The 18,370-nt window shown below is 36.9% G+C and overlaps 1 protein-coding gene across 2 annotated transcripts in view; it reads left to right on the top strand.

The window, feature by feature from the left end:
* TLL1 (tolloid like 1) overlaps positions 1-18,370 on the top strand; it is a 139,349-nt gene that overhangs the window by 43,895 nt on the left and 77,084 nt on the right. The window contains exon 2 of one of the 2 annotated variants that reach the window (XM_054203848.1): positions 16,888-16,998. In XM_054203848.1, coding sequence (XP_054059823.1) covers positions 16,888-16,998 — 111 coding nt within the window. The remainder of the gene's footprint in view (positions 1-16,887; positions 16,999-18,370) is intronic. The other variant, XM_054203849.1, reaches the window with a different exon arrangement.

Genomic DNA, 18,370 nt, shown 5'->3' with positions numbered 1-18,370 from the left:
TTTGTTGTATTACTAAGTGCTATGTTGTTAAAACAATGAACTTCTGGGTATTCCATGAAAATTTTGATTGGATATATGATTGGGCATTTAATTTGGGTACTATTGGACAGAGAAATTGGAAACTAACGTGGAAAAAATAACAGGTATGTTAGTTCGTAAGTTATGTTACCGTGCTTTATAATTTCTGCTTTCACCCACTCAGTATTTATGTTTTGGGAGTTAAATAAAAGGAAAACCCAATAAGATAAATTAACCAAAAACAGTGGCTTTGGTTTTAGTTCTATTTTTGAAACATGGAGAACAGGAAAAATCCATTTACCAAATGGAAAACTATGTAAGAAAGGTTATTTGCATACTCCCGTGGTGGAACTAATACTATTTGACTCCATACTTGAAGAAAACATATTTGTTGATCGAGCGACAACAGTCTAGCGTATCAGTGTTGCCACGCTCGCGCATGAAGCTTTGCTGAGACTGGGGGCTAGGGCTGCTCTTTGTAGGGCAGCGCCGCCCCAGAAATCCCCTGGGGCAGCTCTCTGATGGATGGCGAGTGAGATGCTGTGCAATAGCGTAGCCCCATGCTCGGTCCTGGGAGACAGAGTATGGGCTAGTTATCACCACTAGTTAACCAGTAGTTAGCGCTACTCTGTGTTCAGTACAGCCCGTGGAATGAGAGCAATGGCAGCTGCGTTTTGCTTTTCAGGATTTTTGTTAGTACTCAAAGTATCCCTGTGGAGTTAGCGGAGTACATTATTTCCCTGATATGTGTGTCTTATTTTATCGAGATAATTTGTTTTAGTGCAAATCCGATATGTGACCTTTGAGGCATCACAAATTGCCACACATAAATTGGATCAGCCCAGTCACTCAGGCATAGGACTGGGAATCGTATTGGTTTTAGTGACTTGGAAGCTTTTTGGTGTTTTCTTCCAAATAGGTGGAGTTGTTGCAGGTGGTATAATACTGCTGCTTGTTTTGCAGGGGTTTGTTTTAAGATATTAAAATCTACGCTCCACAGGTCTTTAATCTACTATACTTTCTCAAGATCTGTAGAAACCTTGCAATCCATTCCATCCAGTTTTGGACTCTCAGGTTCTAGCCCATTTTCTCTTAAGTCCCAGAAATATGACATACCCCTTTGCCAAACAAGCAATCAAAAAAACCCCAGCCACCAAATCCTTCCTGCTAACTTCAGCTCTGATGCCTTAAAAAGCTCCAGCATCCTTTCCTGGCCTGCCAGATGTTCCTCCCATGTTTTATGAAAACAAATGAAGTCATTTTAGCACATGAAGATGTCTTCTGTTCTTAAACTTTGGGTTAGGTCATTTACTGCTCTCTGAAGTGTCCCTGGTGCATTCATGGATTTCGAAGACATTCATCAAAATTAAAAGAGTTTTTAGGATGCCACAAAGACAGTTTTCTGGTATATTCACAATCTGGAGCTACGTTTCTTCCTTTTGTCTATCATGAAAAAAAAAAAAATCTTAGGTCCTATAGTACAGGATTTTCTTTTTCTTTCACACTATGTCTTGTAAACTACATGACAGTTTTCTGTCTGTTTCTATTCTGCCTTCCAGCTCTTTAGATATTTATTATTTCTAAGATTAATGCCATTTCTGCAGTTGAAAATGACTATGAAATGTCTAAAATATTCTGCTTGTCTGTTACTACTGATTGTATTAAAAAGCTGGATATCTTTGGGCCTTTTTTTCACTTCAGGTGTAGAAAGAAATGTACTTTCAGAACTGGACAAGTGCAAGATTAATTTATAAACCACATATGTTAGTGATTTTCACATCTGTGAAGGTGCTTCTAATTGACACTTTTACAGTTTCATTTTTTACGATATTTGAATGAATTCTCCACTTAGATGTATTTATATCAGTAACAGTTAATGTTATGATAAAATTCTTTCCTTTTTGGCAGTCATATTCTGAGGAATAACTTTGAACTGAAAAGCATTGACTTTCACAATAGGAATGTCACATTACAGCTCTCCAATACCTGAAGCAGTATTCGTGCTACCAATCCACAATCTGAAATATTGTTTTATAATCCTTCCTAGAAAAGCTTTAAAAAGATAAATTTCTAAATGAAATGACAGTCTGTGGATATTTTAGTTGTGAACAGAAAATTTAAAGTTTGGGTGACTGGTATTCCTTTCCAAACCTATTTCTGATTTCACTTGAAATCTTATCTGTCCCAGAATATACTGTATTATTTGAGCCCTCTCATATCCAAAGGCCAATGAGTTGGCTGGCTTAAGCAGCACTGCTTCAGAGCACTGGATAATCAAACCCTTCCATTTTGTCCTTTACTAGGAATTCTGTTTTCAATTACTCTTTTGTTAACTTAGGGAAACACTTAAAACAAGTATGTCACAACTTTTATGTAAGAAATGTGGATTATCATTAGGAGTCATACGATAAGTAGTAGTAGGTAGAATAAAGTGTTGTGTTTTGTATATTTGGGTTTTTTCTCCCACATGTAGAGCAGAAGTCTTTCAAGTATTTACAGGAGTATACCTTTTGATAATATAGTATTTTTCATTTAGTGTTTGGATATCGTCCTGGAGACGATGTTTTATAAACACAGTAATAATACATTTGATCTACTCAAGGGGTAAGTGATACAGCAGCGTTTTCTGAGTGCTCAAGTTTTATTTGGTCAACTGCTTTTCCTGTGGTTTTCTACATATTCATGTCTATTTATGAATAGTTTGCTTTGAAAGCATGGAAGAATATAGATCATCTAGGAGTTAAGGAGCCTATTAAAATTTTCTGTTTCCTAAAATCTTAATAGTCAAGGAATTCTGAAATATTAGCTTCTAAATGCCATAGGCTAAATAACAGTCCTCTGAAAAGGGTAATATTTAATTTGGCATATTTGTTCTGAAAGTTAGCTATATTAAATATTAGTATTTTCTCTGAAGTTGAAGGAAGCTTAGTATTTGCAGTATCTTGTGTAATTCCTATTTCCAGAGATATATTAAGAGGTTATTTGAGGCCACCACTGCGTTGCTGTCAAAAGACACACCCCTTGTGGCCAGCAGACCATGCTAGCCCAGGGTGAGCTGGCGAGAAACGTTATGTTTGGCTCACGTCCTTTGTTCCAGCTGCTGAATTATATTAAAAGACATCTAAAAATACTCTGAGACTAATTTAGGCAGTAACATCTTTATTAATTAAACACCGAATACATTACAAAACATTAAATACTTATTATCTGTCTTCTCTGTATTCATGCAAACAACAGCTGTAATTAAGACTGTTGCAGTTGCAATGGGAGAAGCGATGTCTGTGAGTGGGATGGCAAATGGACCGTGCTACGCTGTTCCTGCTAACATATGGGCTGTTATTCTAAGGCAGTTTAAGAAATCTGGTGGCAAGCAGTACAGAAGGAGCTGCAGTGGCTTAATGAAGGCAAGGAAAGAGGAATAATAGTCGGGGAGAAAAAGTCAGGATCTGCTATTTGGATTGGCCTGTTAGCGTTTCTGTTTGACATACAAACTAAAATGCCTTATAAAATGAGGATCAGCATGAGGCTGATTTTCTGGGACTGGGAGGCTTAACCAAGGTATAACTATTTGCTTTCCTTTAAGGTTTGTGAAATTCTTGAACTTTTACATAGCTATCATTTTATACCACAAGATTGTCTGTAACAAAATCCATGCAACTCATAGGTGTTTTTTGTTACTGGATTGTTTTTTCCATTATTTGCTTTTAGTACGTTAGTCTGATAATCAGTTACTAACAAGTAGCAAACTCATAATTCCTTATGTAATTTACCAATGTAATTGTACACAATTTTAACCTAATCAGTTCTGTGGCAGCTTGAGGGTGGCAATAGTGGTTGCAGCTTCACAAGTTTGGGGGGTAAAGACAGTCTTGAAAAGAAACCATAAGGACAAGAAAAAGTTGAAGTTGTGTTTTGTTTTGTTTTTTGTGGTTTTTTTTTTTTTTAATCGCCCTCTCCCCTGCCTCCCCCGCTTAAGTTCTGTTGATGATACTTGAATTACCAACAGTGCCAAAACCTAGGAAGCGAGTAAGTTTGGACTGCGTGCAACACGTATAATTCTCTTCAGAATGGGGTGGAGATTTTGCTGGCTTGCAGCAGAGCACTCGCAAAGGGCTAATACTCTTTACTGTTTAAAAACAAGGGTTTAAAAAATCTTTCAGCAGATACGCAGCACTGGGTCTCTATAGTAGAAGACAAATGCAAAACTGAGACGTGTTTTCACTGTATCTATCAAGAGGCAAAATATTAGAATGATTGTATAAATTCTGTCGCAAGTGCTATCATGTCTAAAATATCTCAGAATATTAAGCTATGTAAGATTCAGATGTATGGAACATTAAATTCAAACTAATAACTTGGTATTAGGCATTAGATAACATCAGTGATTTTTCACTGGCCATTTACTGTCACTTCACTAACTCTGAGGATATTTTTTCAGTTTCTGTTTTACTTGCTGTGTCCAAAACATAATCAGCAGCTGTGCAGAGTCTCCATGGGGAAAAAAATCGCAACCCCCACTTAAATTACAAATGCTGAAAAAAAAATTAAATCAGTATCCGGTAACAAGCACGCAAAATAGTTGTGATGAATGGGACTCATCATTTCTATTTTAAACCATGATGTGAATCGGATGATACAGAGTAAAACAATCGTGCTTCAACTTTTTAGCTGTATGGACTAGAATTTGTACTCTGGTAACAAAAAAATGTGGTAGAAGACATCTGCTGAATATGTGGACAGGAATATAGAGTTACGTTGGTCCAACACCCAGAACATGCTGTATTAAGCACAGGATCACTGCCAAAAAAAGCAGCATTAAGAGCTATTTAGTCCCTTTCCTTGTCCCTTCCACAGAGCCAGGTCGCAGAATGATGTGCTAAAAACTGAGATGGAGTGACTTAAGTGAAGTTCATGACAAAAATGACTAAAACAGGAAGCTGCAGCTGATAATGGAAATCACTTCTGAAACCTAAATAAGGGTTTATTTATATACAGTTTAATAATTCTCCATGTTTAAATTTAAAGCCGTGGAAATGGAGCAACATTTATTTCATGCGGTATGATGAGAACCTTGATCCTGGATGCCAGATAATCCCTCAGATATGCACTTTCCTTTCTGTGCCATTTGGCTTTCTGTGTAAATCTTCGGTTGCATTTAATGATTATTCAGGGATTTTCTGGTTTAGAGGTACTACTTTAGCCTACTTGGAATTTTATGTCTGTGAGAAAAAGAAATACATTTTTTTAATTTCCCAAAGATGAGGAAAAGGTACAGAAGGAGAGGATTTCCACATAGATCAATGCTGCTACACTATAGAGTTAATGTGACAGGTTTATTATATTCTAATGCCAAGTTTTAACAAAAAAGTTACTGTAGAAATATGTGGCCTCTTATTGTCGTAGCGTAACAAAATTAATAAGGGAGTTATCCCATTTGTTACTGAGTTCCTTATCCCTGTAGTAACAGTCTGAGTCCAACTTTGCACCAGAGAGGAGGACATTATGGTTGTGAAGTTTCTTGGAGGCTGGTATTTCCAAAGTAAGATATCTTAGCCAAACAGTAATTCCCAATTTTTTTTTTTTTTTTTGTAAATTATTGTCCTGCTGTGTTGCCCTCCAAATCGCCAGACAGCTACTGCTGTTTCCCCCGCAATGCTGCTGCGCTGTGCTTGTGCTCTGCTGGCTGTGGCCATCCTCGTGCCGAGCTCAGTCCCTCCAGCCTGTGCACGAGGCGTCTTCCAGGGCCACTGTTCGTATCTGGCTTGCCTGAGTGTTTTTGGAAGCAGCAGACCCACAGGAAAACATCCTTGTGGAGGCTCAAGGACTGGGAATGGCTCATCTGAAACATGCCTTCTCCTGTGATATATATAAATCTATTCCTTCAGCTTACCAGAAACGGTAACTTTTGGCCCTGTAAATTACTCTGTCACTGAAAGGCTGGGATATTAAATAGAAGCTGTGACCAAAACTATTTTGCCCTGCACTCTCGGTAGTCTATTTAGCTGAATTTTGACTGTTTAATTGTTTTTGTTCTTCCTCCTTGAATAGGATGAATAGGATTTTATTCTCTAAAATCCTTTCTATTCATTAATATCTCAGTTCCAATTAATGGGTTGGAACTTGATTTATTTTATTATTTTTTTTAAGGTGTGGAAAAGCATGTAAAGAATTTTACCCCTATCCTTTGAGATACAAACATTTAGACAAAAGTCCAAAGTTATCTCGGTCTTTCCAGCTCTTCCACCTCACTAAGAATTTTCCCTCTCAAAACAACAACAAACAAACAAATAACTTAATTGTCGATAGCTAAAATTAAATACTCTGTTTGCCTTCTGCATGGTAACAGTCTTCCTAGGGGCCACATTCTTTCACCTCCTTTTTTCCACTTTGTAGCTCTCCTCCATTGTACTTCATTTAACTTGATTTCCTTGCCTCATTCAACCTCTGTTGCTTGAACCCCTGTGCCTTTTCTTAAAGATGGGCAAGGAAGCACAGACCGGATTTGTAGTCCTGATGGTCTTTGTTTAAAAATGGTCATCTCACAACTTCCACTTGATGTTGGTTTGTTCCCCTGGTACCTTTTCTGTATGACAGTTATGTGGTGAAATTTTCCATGCTTGTTGACTGATTAGGGTGCAGTTGCTCATCTCCCAGGCTCCTTGAAAGTTTCCAGTTTGCAGCTACCTGGCCTGTAAAGTGCCTCTGTCTTCTCCGGGTCACAGGAATTTTTGCTGAAGTGAGCTTTACTACTAACACTGAAGCCCCATTTCCTCTTCCCAAGTTACACTAAGATGTGTTAGGCTGAATACCACAGGAGCTGAAAAATTCCTGGAAACAAAATGAACTTCATTTCCAGTGTCTGATGGTGTGTTTGATAACTCTGCTGCAGTTTCCCATCTTCAGACAGTGCTGTTACCTTCTTTCTCTTCTGAGGCTGAAAGACTGAAGCATCAAAGTCATCAAACTAGAAGCTGATTTGTGTTTTGAACTGGGAGTACTACACAATAACACTTCCCCTGCCCCCAGATGCATGCATGTGGGTAAATCTATACATGTAAGTTTCTAGCTCCTTTGTTACCTTATGGTTAGAAAGAAGATAATATTTCAAAACTTCCAAGTAAAACTAGAAAATGATTCCTCCTTTAATAACCACGTTGAACTGGTTGAATTCAGTTTCTGCGACAAAGAGCTAGTACTGTGCTTAAGCGGTACACCGTTGTTTCTTGATGCTGAAGGTATTATTTTAATTCAAAAAATACGGAAGTCTGCTCTGAGCAAAAGGCTGTTGTTAATCATGTGGAGAAGGTTATGAAAGATATGGTACATCGCTTATAAAATTTAATTTATTTTGTGAACCTACAGAAGCTATCTTGACCGCATGTTTAGGCCATACGAGGGGAGAAAAAAAAAAAAAAAAGCTGTAAAATATCAGCAGCTGTGTTATACAAAATTCTGTACCAGGTAGGTAGAGTTTATTCACATGGGTGTAATGGCAAAGAATAAAATAGTTTATTTAATCCTTTGGCTTATGCTGTCTATTACCAGTTAGCTTGGTAATTCACTTGATTTGGTTGTGTTATTCTGGTTTCTTGGTATTCAAATTAAAATGTCTAAGGCTTACATCTTTGAGGAGGCCTTGTAGCAGCTGCTGTGTCTGTCTCAGCCCTAACAGCTGTTTCATGTAGGTGGCATGCTCAGACTGACAGCTTTCTTTTCAACAAGGGGTTTTTTCAATTCTTACATTTGCAACTTTAAAAATAAGTTGTCAGTTTTTCAATTCTTTAAGGAATAGAGTTAATTAAATCCTGTTCTTAAATTCTATCCTTAATTTTAAAACAAGAAGTTTTGTTCTTTCTAGTTTTATCCATTTATGTAATTTTTATATTTTTAAAAAAGATTTCACTTTAAGAGTGATAATTTTGCCTCATGGAGCCTGTTCTTTCGACTGTAAGAAAGCTTAGTCATATAATTAACTTTGTAGATCTTGACCCTAAGGCTATACACAGGGTAATGGAGTTTCAAAGTAAAATGAAGATTAATATTATAGCATCATAGTGGTCATACAGGGCTAACTGGGGTAATTATGACTGTTGTGATATTATAGACCCAAATTTCCCCTTGGTGTATTTTTCCAGCCTCCTTAATAAAGCTAGCTGTAGCAGAAGAGGTCAGCATTTTCAAGTGACTCGAGGCAGCAAAACCCCCCTCTTTCCCTATGCCAGAAACCATGGTCTGTTATCACTAAATGAAAGGTCAGCATATACTGGGGTAGTGGCTTCTGCTAGGGGTGACGTTCACCCTTCCCTTGAAGAGGGCGAAATATTTCCCTCCCTGACACTGTTATCCCGGGGCAGAAAGAGTGACAGACCCAGGACAAGATGGTACTCTTCCAGGTGGTTTCGTATAATACAGGTCAGCATTTATTGTGATAAGAAAAATTAGCTGTGATTGCCCTATGCTTTTGGCAATCATTGATCTTTCTGAGAGCCATTGGTTTCTTGGTGTGGCTTTCCTTTCAAAGTGCTTGATAACTGCTCTTAAGAAAGGCTCATGTTTCAATTTTTTTTTTTTTTTAATTTTTGACTCTGCAGTCTAAAAACTAGAAATAGTAGAAAATAATAATAAGAAAAGTTAATAGGAGGATGGGTGAACGAATCTCTTTCAGAGTATTTCTCTGTAGGTTTGTTTTGCCAATATCTGGCCTGAGGCAGTGATGAGTGATGAAGTTTTTAGAGTAGCTGCTTGCTTTGCCAACTTAGTGCGCTGACACCTTTACTGGTTGCTCAGCAGTGTCTCCTGCATTCAGTTCAGTGATTAACGCGTTACATAAGGAATAGATTTTACCAGTTAGAAAGTGTGTGTGGTGCTGATGATGACCTTGCATAAAAAAAGAATATAGTTACTGAAAGTCAGGAAGCTTGACAGGCTGAAGAGTTTAACCAAGAACCAAACCTTCCACAGAGGAGCTGTTGCATTGTTAAAGAGCCTGTCCTCAAAATACCATTCAGGAAGTTTAGGAGTGAAGCTTGTTCTTCTACCTAAGACTGCAACTTTTGTCAAAGTACTCTTTGCTTTCTTTGCTTTGTTTTGTACTAATTTTAAAGGAATTTGAAAACTTTCCCTCAAAAAAATGGAATTGAAAATGTCACTACTTTCAAATTAAGAGTAAAGTAAAAGCTGTACTTAGCTCACAGGAAAAGGACATCTGCAAATCAAGATTTGTGCTGCGTCATGGGGAAACATCTCTAGGAAATTAGTATCCCCTTTCACAAAGATTGAGCCCTGCAAATGCCTTTTTTGTTAAGTGAAGATTTTACCCTGATAAACGCTGTCACAAATCCTCCATTTTTCTTGAGAGTATTGCTCTGTATTGGAGATGTTTTCTGCTTTGAAAAACTTAGAACATGCCCCAGTGCTGCATGCCACTTAAGCCGTAGCCCATCTGTGCTACGATCTGATTGCCGTGTGCCTGGGCGGGATGTCTGGAACCAGCTGGCTCTATAGGATGGGGATGCCTCTCCCGCAATTTATCTTCTCCTGCCTTTGGCTCTACAGCCGTTTTTTGTGTCCACATTCAGGTCATACCTGGTTGCTCTTCTGCCCTACTTGGGTCAGTTTGGTAATAACTTCCTGTAGAGTTTGGAGAACAGTGTGAAGGAGCTGCAGTGAAATGTTACGTATCACAGATGTGGCTCCACAGGTGTAACTTTGCCCCAACAGGGATGTTGCCTTCCCAGCACCCTACCTATAAATGTGAACACATGGTGAAAGGAAGGAAGGAAGCTAAAAACACTGCGTGGAGAACATAGGGGAAGTTTCTAAGAGTGGGTGATACGAGACAGGGGTGAGTTGCAGGTAGTAGTGATGTCAACAGGAAAACTGTGTCACTGAAGATTTGAGTAAATTGCATTAAAATTGGTGCTTCTAAGGCTACATTACTGCCATACACAAGCTAGCTGGTTTCAGGATAACTTTATGTCGTTGTCAAGAGTTGCCACATTCAAAAGAGTGGAGGAATGTATTTTTAACTGGTATACAGTCTGGTAACATCTAAAGTATTTGTCCATCATTATTTTCTTTCCTCTTAGAAGTGGAAATGATACATTCCTTAGGGAAAATGGTGGCTTTCTGGTTAGGATTTTGAAGCAAGAGTCTTGAAAAATGGAATTGCTGAGTATTGATGAACTTGCTATTTTTCATTATTTACAGTAAGTAGGAACATGGAAGGAGCCAGTCAGAGGTGTTATATTACTTTGCAGGTGTTTCTATGTGAGCTTTTCAAGTAAATCAAGAGGTTTCACTAACACTTGCTCATAGTCATGTGCAGATTTGAAAGTGCTGCATGCTGAAATTAATGAAGTAGCTAATTTCTTTTTTGGTGTGTCCGTGAAAATTGGCTGCTTCAGTCTTCTGTTTAATGTTGTTAAAGTTTTGTTTAACTTTTTTTTTTGCTGTTGTATTTTTTTTTCCAGTAAAAAGTCAAACTAATTTGGATAATTATCACACACTTGATTAACTTAAATTTCAATTCATAAATTTCTTTTAAAAGTTTTGTGAGTTCTGTACGGTAACACAGAAATTTGTTATACTGATGTGGCTGAGGGTAGCACTCATGACGAACAATGATAGAGGGAGTTCAGTGTATGACATGCAGTCCTATGCTTGTGGTTGCATGCAAGAACATTTGCTGTTTATTTGCCCTGTCTTGTTCTTATTTTAACGATTTCTAAGAAAAGTGTATTGCACCTGAAAATCTTGGAAAGACTGAACAGATTTAAAGACAGTGGGAATACAAAATTAGGTTAATTATAGTAGTGTTGGTTGTCTTCCCTGCAATGAGATAAAATTGTTTCTACTTATTTAGCTCAAAATATTCCTTTTTCTATTCAGAGTTAGAGGCAGTTATGTAAGTCGTGAATGGATTGTATGGAACAAAATGACTCACTAAGATAGACTATAATGCACATAGCTGTTGTTACAGGGAAGTACTCAATGACTCAGCTATAGAAGAGGCTGTTAAGTGGAACCACTGCACATGTGGGTGTAGATAAATATCCTGAACTTGGGCCAGCACACTTTTTGGCACCTCCTGCTGCATGAATTACTGGTCAGATTTTAAAAAGTGCTGGGTGTCCCACCTCCCCTTGAAGAACGTTAAAGGAGTTCTTCATAGTTCAGTTTTGCCTTGTAGTTAAGTCAAATATTTTTGTTGTCCGTTCTTGGCAACTCCTATGAAGGGGATGAAGCATAAGTATCCTGTGCTTTCCACTAGCTGTAGCATAACAAACCCTGAGGCTTCTCTTTTAAAATGTTTGCTAATATTGCCTTAATCCTTTCATTGCTGTCTTCTCTGTCCGGCACAATTCTGCATCTGCTCACAGAACAAGAGAATACCTGTGTGGCTGATCACAGTTTACATCTCGGTTTGAGAAAGCCTAAGAAAGAATTTCTCTAATCTTATTTTCATGAGCTTTCCAAATGTGGGGAGGTTGCACCCGAGCTGCAGACTTTTCTGGCCTGCACGCTCATCGGAACAAATGCCGTTGTGGAAATGGTTTCTGGGATCGTCGTGGTCTCAGGCGGGGTCGGTCTCTTAGAGCTGTCCTTGGTAGCCGGGGGCTCCTGCCGTAGCCCAAGGTAGAGCTGGGTTTCTTCTGCTACGCCGCTGCGATGTAGGGGCAAGCACTACTAATCTTCACTTACGTGCACTTTATACTTTGTTACTAATATCGGTATGAATACTACCATGAATATATTTTATTAAAAAACGGCTCTTTGTGATTCAAGATTTAAAAATTAATGTTGACAAACTGTGAAGGAAGTTTGATGCAGATAATTTTCATGTTGCAATTATAAGGAATATACCGCTGTACAGATTTTGGAGACTTGCATCAAATCCCAGAATGAACCATCCTACTGCATATCGCAGCCCCACGGATTTAACCACATGATTTCTTTCTTGTTCCATGGACTTCCGACTATCTTCTAGAAAGTCATGAAAGCCTTTTTTGTCCTAACTCTGTATGCTAATTGATTCATACCATACGTGTACATCCATATACTTAAAGTAGTTTTCATCTCTTTTTTTAAAAAAAGTTATTTACATTTACTATCCTTAGTGTCATGTTTTATTGCTTTAGAATACTGGATATTTGATGCGGTGATGGTCTCGTTGGAAGAGAGTAGATTAGCAAAGAAAGCTTTGCAGATGAATCTTAATTATTTATAATAAAATAATAGTTCCTGTTACAAGTAGTAGAATGTAGCTGTAGTTCCTGTGCTTGATCTGTATTTTACAGATCATCTTGGTTTTCCTTTCCAATCACATTACTTGTGTGGTAATATTTAGGTGTGTTTCTCTGTATGGCAGATATCTTTTACAACCTACCTATTTTCCTGTTTATTTTCATGCTCGTGAGCTGATTGTTTACATGTAGCAAATTTAGCTGCTTTACATGTCATGACAGTGTTTTTTACCTTTTATTAAAATAAGGCCTTTTTGAAGGTGATGTTTGGCTGAGGGCTTTGACTTGTGTGAAGCAGAACTGCATCTGCTGGTGAAGAGTATTTTCTGTTTTAACAGCTCCCCATAAATCCTTCTCCACTATTACAGAAAAACTTACTGCGTAATCAGTTTGTGTCCACCTTTCTGAAATTGATGCATGTATTGTCTCTATTGAATTTGTGTAAATGCATAATGTCGTGGCCATATAAAACATAAATAACCCCCACAATAAAAACAAAGATGCATGAAATTTGATATAACAGAGTATATATCTCTTTATCAAGTATTGGACAAAAAGATCCATTTTCTTTTTTATTGACAACCTATGTATAATAGAAGATATTTGCAATACTCTCACCTTGTAATTAATGCTGCCTCTGATTTTGCAACAAATTTTTCCTAAGAATATTGTCAGTTTGTCAATCTTGCATTTTCAAATTAAATGAAAAAGCTGGTTGTAAACATCAAGTTTTCCTGATCACTAAATAGATAGATAGGATAAGAGGTAATATGAAGCAACCTGAAATAAGTAGAGGTACATTAAGGTTCTGCTTGCGTCATTTTGAAAGTTCTTCTGTAGTTTTGTTTCAGTTTTGGTTTTTTGGTGGTGTGTGGTTTTTTTTTTTTTTTTCCGCATGCTAAGTGAATTGGTTATTGGATTCTTGTTAATTTTCTGGATGAAATTTACGAATTAAATATCTGTGAAAAATAAGGGAGGTGCAGAACTGAACAGGTCAATTCTGTCAGAAGTTCCTTAGAGGGTGGTAATAAAGCTCTTAATCCTAACATGCTCTTAGCAAAGTCTTTAACATCATGCCTTGCATACCCAAACAATCCTCTGCTTGCTTTCTGTAAGGTTAAGGCTGGTGTGTGACATGATGAAGTATACAGAGTGACTTCTTCAGATAGTTTCAGGCCATAAAAATTTTAGGGCAGGAGATAAAAAATAGGGTCTTCTCTAGTTACAAAGTAGTTTGACACTTACACAGGCATTCCAAAAAATTAAAGGATACTTTTAACAGTTGTGGGAGATACCCATTTTTATTTTTTTTGAGTGATTCAGGTGGAGCTTTGTTTCAGGCTTTGAAGGGCAGAATTTCTATTCAGTGTGACCCTTCCGTTGGAAAAAAAGGTATTTTTTTTTTTAAAAAAAAACAGTTATCAGCACCTTTTTTGTCTCAGTTGCTGATTGTTTGGACTATATTGAAATTAAATAGCATCCAGTTAACTGTTGTTTCTTTTGCTAGGTTTGTATCTTCCCAGATGCACAGGAATTAATTCAGAAAATCACACGTTTATTTCAGTAAAAGTAAAGCTACAATTATGAAATCATTACTAAAGTCAAATGAGTTAATTCTGTCGTGTTCTATCATTCTGCCTTTCATGTTTGTCTTTTGCGTGTTTGTCTTTCTCTGCAAAACAGAATTGCTTGTGTCAAAAAAAAAATAGTGACCTGAAGAAAGCTCCAAAGTTTCCATTATACTTTTAAACAAACAATCATATGTATTTCTTTCTTTAGTGTTAACTCATATTTAGTTAATACATTGGAGAACCTAGCTCCCGTTGGTCACACAGATCACTTGTTTACAATTATGTCGAACTTGCACCAGCACTTATTGTTATATTACCATGGTTATATTATTGTTAGTCTTACCCTTGTGCTTGGTGGCTAATCAAAGCTAGCTAGTAGTCCAGATGTTTAACAAAAAATAGCGTAGCTTTGTTTTCCTTTCTAACCCAACAAAGTTACTATACCTTGCCTGAATACTGAGGTGTATTTTATATATGTGCACAGAAATTCAATGCATTTATATCAGACAAATTCACAGGGTTTAGGCGTTGCTATTTGTATTTTCATGGGAAAGTGAATGTTACCACAGTGAAGTGATAAATATGCATCCTCAAGACTAAGGAGGATATTTTCCACCAACTTTTTTTCTACTTTACTGCGTTTCTGAAGTTTGATTTGCCTTGGGTTTTCATATTTATACATCGGTATTACACGCTGAAACCAAAGTGATTTCTGCTAAGTGCATTTTTGTCAGTTATTTTTTGCATCATCTATTGTTAATTCAGAACCTTCCTTTTGTTAAGCCTCAGTATTACCAGGAAAGAAAAATGGGCTTGCTGTTAAGCTTTAGCACTTCCTTGAGTCTGGCATGGACAACCTCTCTGACCTCTGCTGGGGCACATCATGTCTTTGTAGACAGAAATGTTAATAGTTTCTTCCGCTTACCATTTTCTGTTCTGTTTATTAAGGTTTGAAGTCTTATGCTTATACAGTGGCCCCTGTTATGAATGACATCCAAGAGAAATCTCTAGAAGGTGTTTATAACAGTAATAATAAATAATATTTAAGTCAGGTGGAGACTGCTAACATTTCCCCCGCCTGTTCAAAACCTTGACAATTTGAGATATTTTTCCTAGAAGCTTGAGGGGAAAAAACATCTAGAGCTGTCACTAGCTCTGTCTCTTCACCTGATGGTAAAAACTATCACTGGTGAGAGCAGGCTAGCCAGAGGAAAGATGTCCCCAATGTGAACATAGGAAATAGTGACCCCCTTGGAAGGAGAGTGTTCAGAAACATGTTAGAAGTGACCAAGCAGTTTCAGAAATGGTGTCAAATACTTGTGGTTTCTAAGAAACCTTATATTTTTGTGTAAAAATTATATACATGGAAATATCCGTGTTTAGAAAAGGCATAAGATGTTGGTTATGGTTTTTAATAGAAAAGTTTCATTTTCATTTTGGAACCCAGTGGAGTTGATCTGGTTTTTTTTAAGGTATTTTACGAGGCAGACCAAAAGCATTTTCAACGTGACCTATCCTAGTTGCATTGTGTTCAAGAAAAATAATGGAGATAGGAGGAGCTAATGTTGCACCTGGGACTTCTTTAGAAATACATATCTTTTTGCTAAAGTAAAGACTTTTTTTTTTTTATATGGATTTGATTAAATACTAATGAATGTGAGCATCAATAAATAAGAAGGAGGTAACTTTTGCACCAGTGTCAAACTACTGAGAATATTATCTGTTTAATAGTGTCTACAACATGATGTAAAGAACAGAGAGTACTAGTTAACCATAATGTTTGGGATCAGCTTGAACGGAAGGTGACCAGTGAGTATGATTTGGTAGCAGCTGGAGTTTGGACAAGGTTTGAGTTGTATGGAAGCGAAGCAGGCAATTTGCTGTGGAACTGCGTAACGAACAGTTAACAGTTATCACTAAGCAGAGTTAGTGATATCTTCCTGGATGGGGGAAAGAAGGGAAAGAGTTGAAGATGACACCAAGATTGAACCCAGGGGACAAATAATAGAGCTATTGACAGAGGCAGTGATGAGAGGGAAAAGGAAGAATTTGGATAAAGATAATAAACAACCACTTCAGCTCACGTTAATTGGTATATGCTCTGTTGACTTCATTCACAGCAGTTGCAGATATGGCCTGTTGAGTTCAGCTTTAATGATAAGTTTTAGTTGGCAGGAAAATTTCAGGACAAAATCTCAGCAAAAATAGGCAGAGATTAAAGACTGAGGTTATGGATCCCAAATTCTTGCAAGAGGGCCCATATCTTGGCTCATTGAGTTGTGATGACAGCTTAGGGAAGACGAGTTAGCTATGCAAAAGTCAAACAGAAAAAAACTGAGAGGGCCTGAAAGAGAACAGGAAAAGAGAGAAGAAGAAACGCACCAAAAAAAGCCAAAGAAAGGTTAAAAAGGACAAAGAGAGACTGGAGCTTTGAAAAGCAAAGTTTTTGAAAGAATCCTAATAGTGAGATTAACTATAAAAGGTAAGCATACAAATAAACCAAGAGGAAAATGAAAAATACAAGGTTTTTTTACTCAGTTTAACAGAAAACAGATAAACATATTAATTCTCTGAGGCAAACAATGTAATACAGAAGTTGATGAGAACATAAAAATTGATTCAAATAATTCTCGTTCTCAGGAGGATCTAAGGACATGTGAAGATTGTGTTTTTCTCAGTACTGTATTTTTGACTTCATAGTTCAAAAGTTAACATGCTTCAGTGTCTTTTGTTCTTTGTTGTATTTGCTTACAGAAAACAACGTATGCTGAAAATTGTTAATAGATTGACTTTACATTTAAATGATTACATTTAGGCAATATGTAAAGAAATTAAAAAGACTTAGAGTTTAGGAGAATACTGAAACAAATTATTTGTCTTTTTCTAGGTAGCTTGCTTTCTTTCTATAAAAATATAGACCAGTAAGCAAATGTATGCGATATAAATATATATGTCATGTATTTTCCCAAGGGTTGTAACATGGCATTATAGTCAGATTGGTTTTAATGTCTAAATAAATTCTTTAATTAAATTGAGCTCTTTTTTATTTAAAGCTGTCTTTTGGGGAGATATTGCCTTAGATGATGAAGACTTAAAAATCTTTCAAATTGACAGGACGATTGACCTTACGCAGCACTCCAACGAAAGACTTGGCCATAACACAGGTATGATATGTCAAGCTTGCTTTTAACTATTTTACTTATTATTTACTTCTGCATAGAAGACAATCTCTATTTTAAATGTAGAAAGTCACTGTAATGTTTTGCTAATGTCAATTTACACTTTAAAAAGTTATTAAACAATGAGTATAAATTTGTTTTAGGGAAAGAGAAAAGCTAAAATTTTAATTTGATTGTCGCATTTCTGATTAAAAGTATCGTCTTGAACTGAAGAGCAGAAACTGGTAGGAACCGTTAAGTCCACTCTGCAGGTGGTCATGTGGGAAAGGAAATTGTACAAAGCTTTGCTCTCATCGCTAAAAGTTCCCGATAGCAGAGCCAAAATGCCCTATGAATAATTTACGTGAAATCCTGGAGGCAAGACCGGGAGTCTTGGATTACAACCCCTCCTTTTGCTCTTTCTTCTGTTCCATCTAGATCTGTACCCAGATCTAGAAGCAACACAAGAACATGCCATCCTTACTAGAATTTGCCTTGTCTAAAAAGCAACTATTTATCTGTCAAAATTTAATACATTGGCTTGCTGTTGTTAACATACAGTGCATTAGTGCCAGAAGCTGCAATCTGATTAACACAGGCAGTTGGATATTCAGACAGACAGATAAAGAGATATAATTTATATGTAAATATATATGTGTGTGTGAGAGAAAAAACATAATCCATATCTAAATGGATGTCTGTCTAATGTCTAAAAATATCTATGCTTTCAGGCTCCGATTTGTAAAGTCATAACTGTAACTTGTAAACTTTCAGGTTATGGTACCAAAAAAGCCAAGTTACTTAGGGAAAGTGTGGCAAAAATGCTATTAGAAAATGTATAAATGCGTAATTGATATTTATTTTCTGTTAAGCATGTTCTATATGTTCCTGAACTGAGCTACTGTTAACTTTTTGGTTCCTGGTATGTGGAAATAAGGATCACTTGGAGTAATGATCAGAAAGGAATTTTTCAGACCAAGGAAGCAATTTTCAATTTAATCTTTCAATATTGATATATTTGAAATACTTTTACTCTTCCTACTTAATGTCAGGATTAGACTACTTTTATAACAACTTGCAAAAATATTTTCTCTCTTTTTAAAGCCACTTGTTTTTTCAAGGCATGAATGCCTTTGATCATTTCAAGATCAAGACTGGATTTTAAAATGTTAATGGAGTCAGCAGTTTCCCTGCCCCCCTTTTCCCCAAACAAATAGTTTTAATTGGCTTTGAAGGTATTTCAGGCACTAGTTTTGCTGACAAAATGTAGAGAGCAAGGTCGGTCATTTCCCCTTTAAGTGGATGCAGTTGAGTGATTTCTTTGGCCTGCTGACTTTCCATTTTCTTCTCGCTTTTCTGTTTTTTTTCTTTTGAACTG

The sequence above is a fragment of the Rissa tridactyla genome, chromosome 5, assembly GCF_028500815.1.
Source record: "Rissa tridactyla isolate bRisTri1 chromosome 5, bRisTri1.patW.cur.20221130, whole genome shotgun sequence".
Classification (NCBI taxonomy): Eukaryota; Metazoa; Chordata; class Aves; order Charadriiformes; family Laridae; genus Rissa; species Rissa tridactyla.
This window is presented reverse-complemented; position numbering and strand designations above follow the sequence as displayed.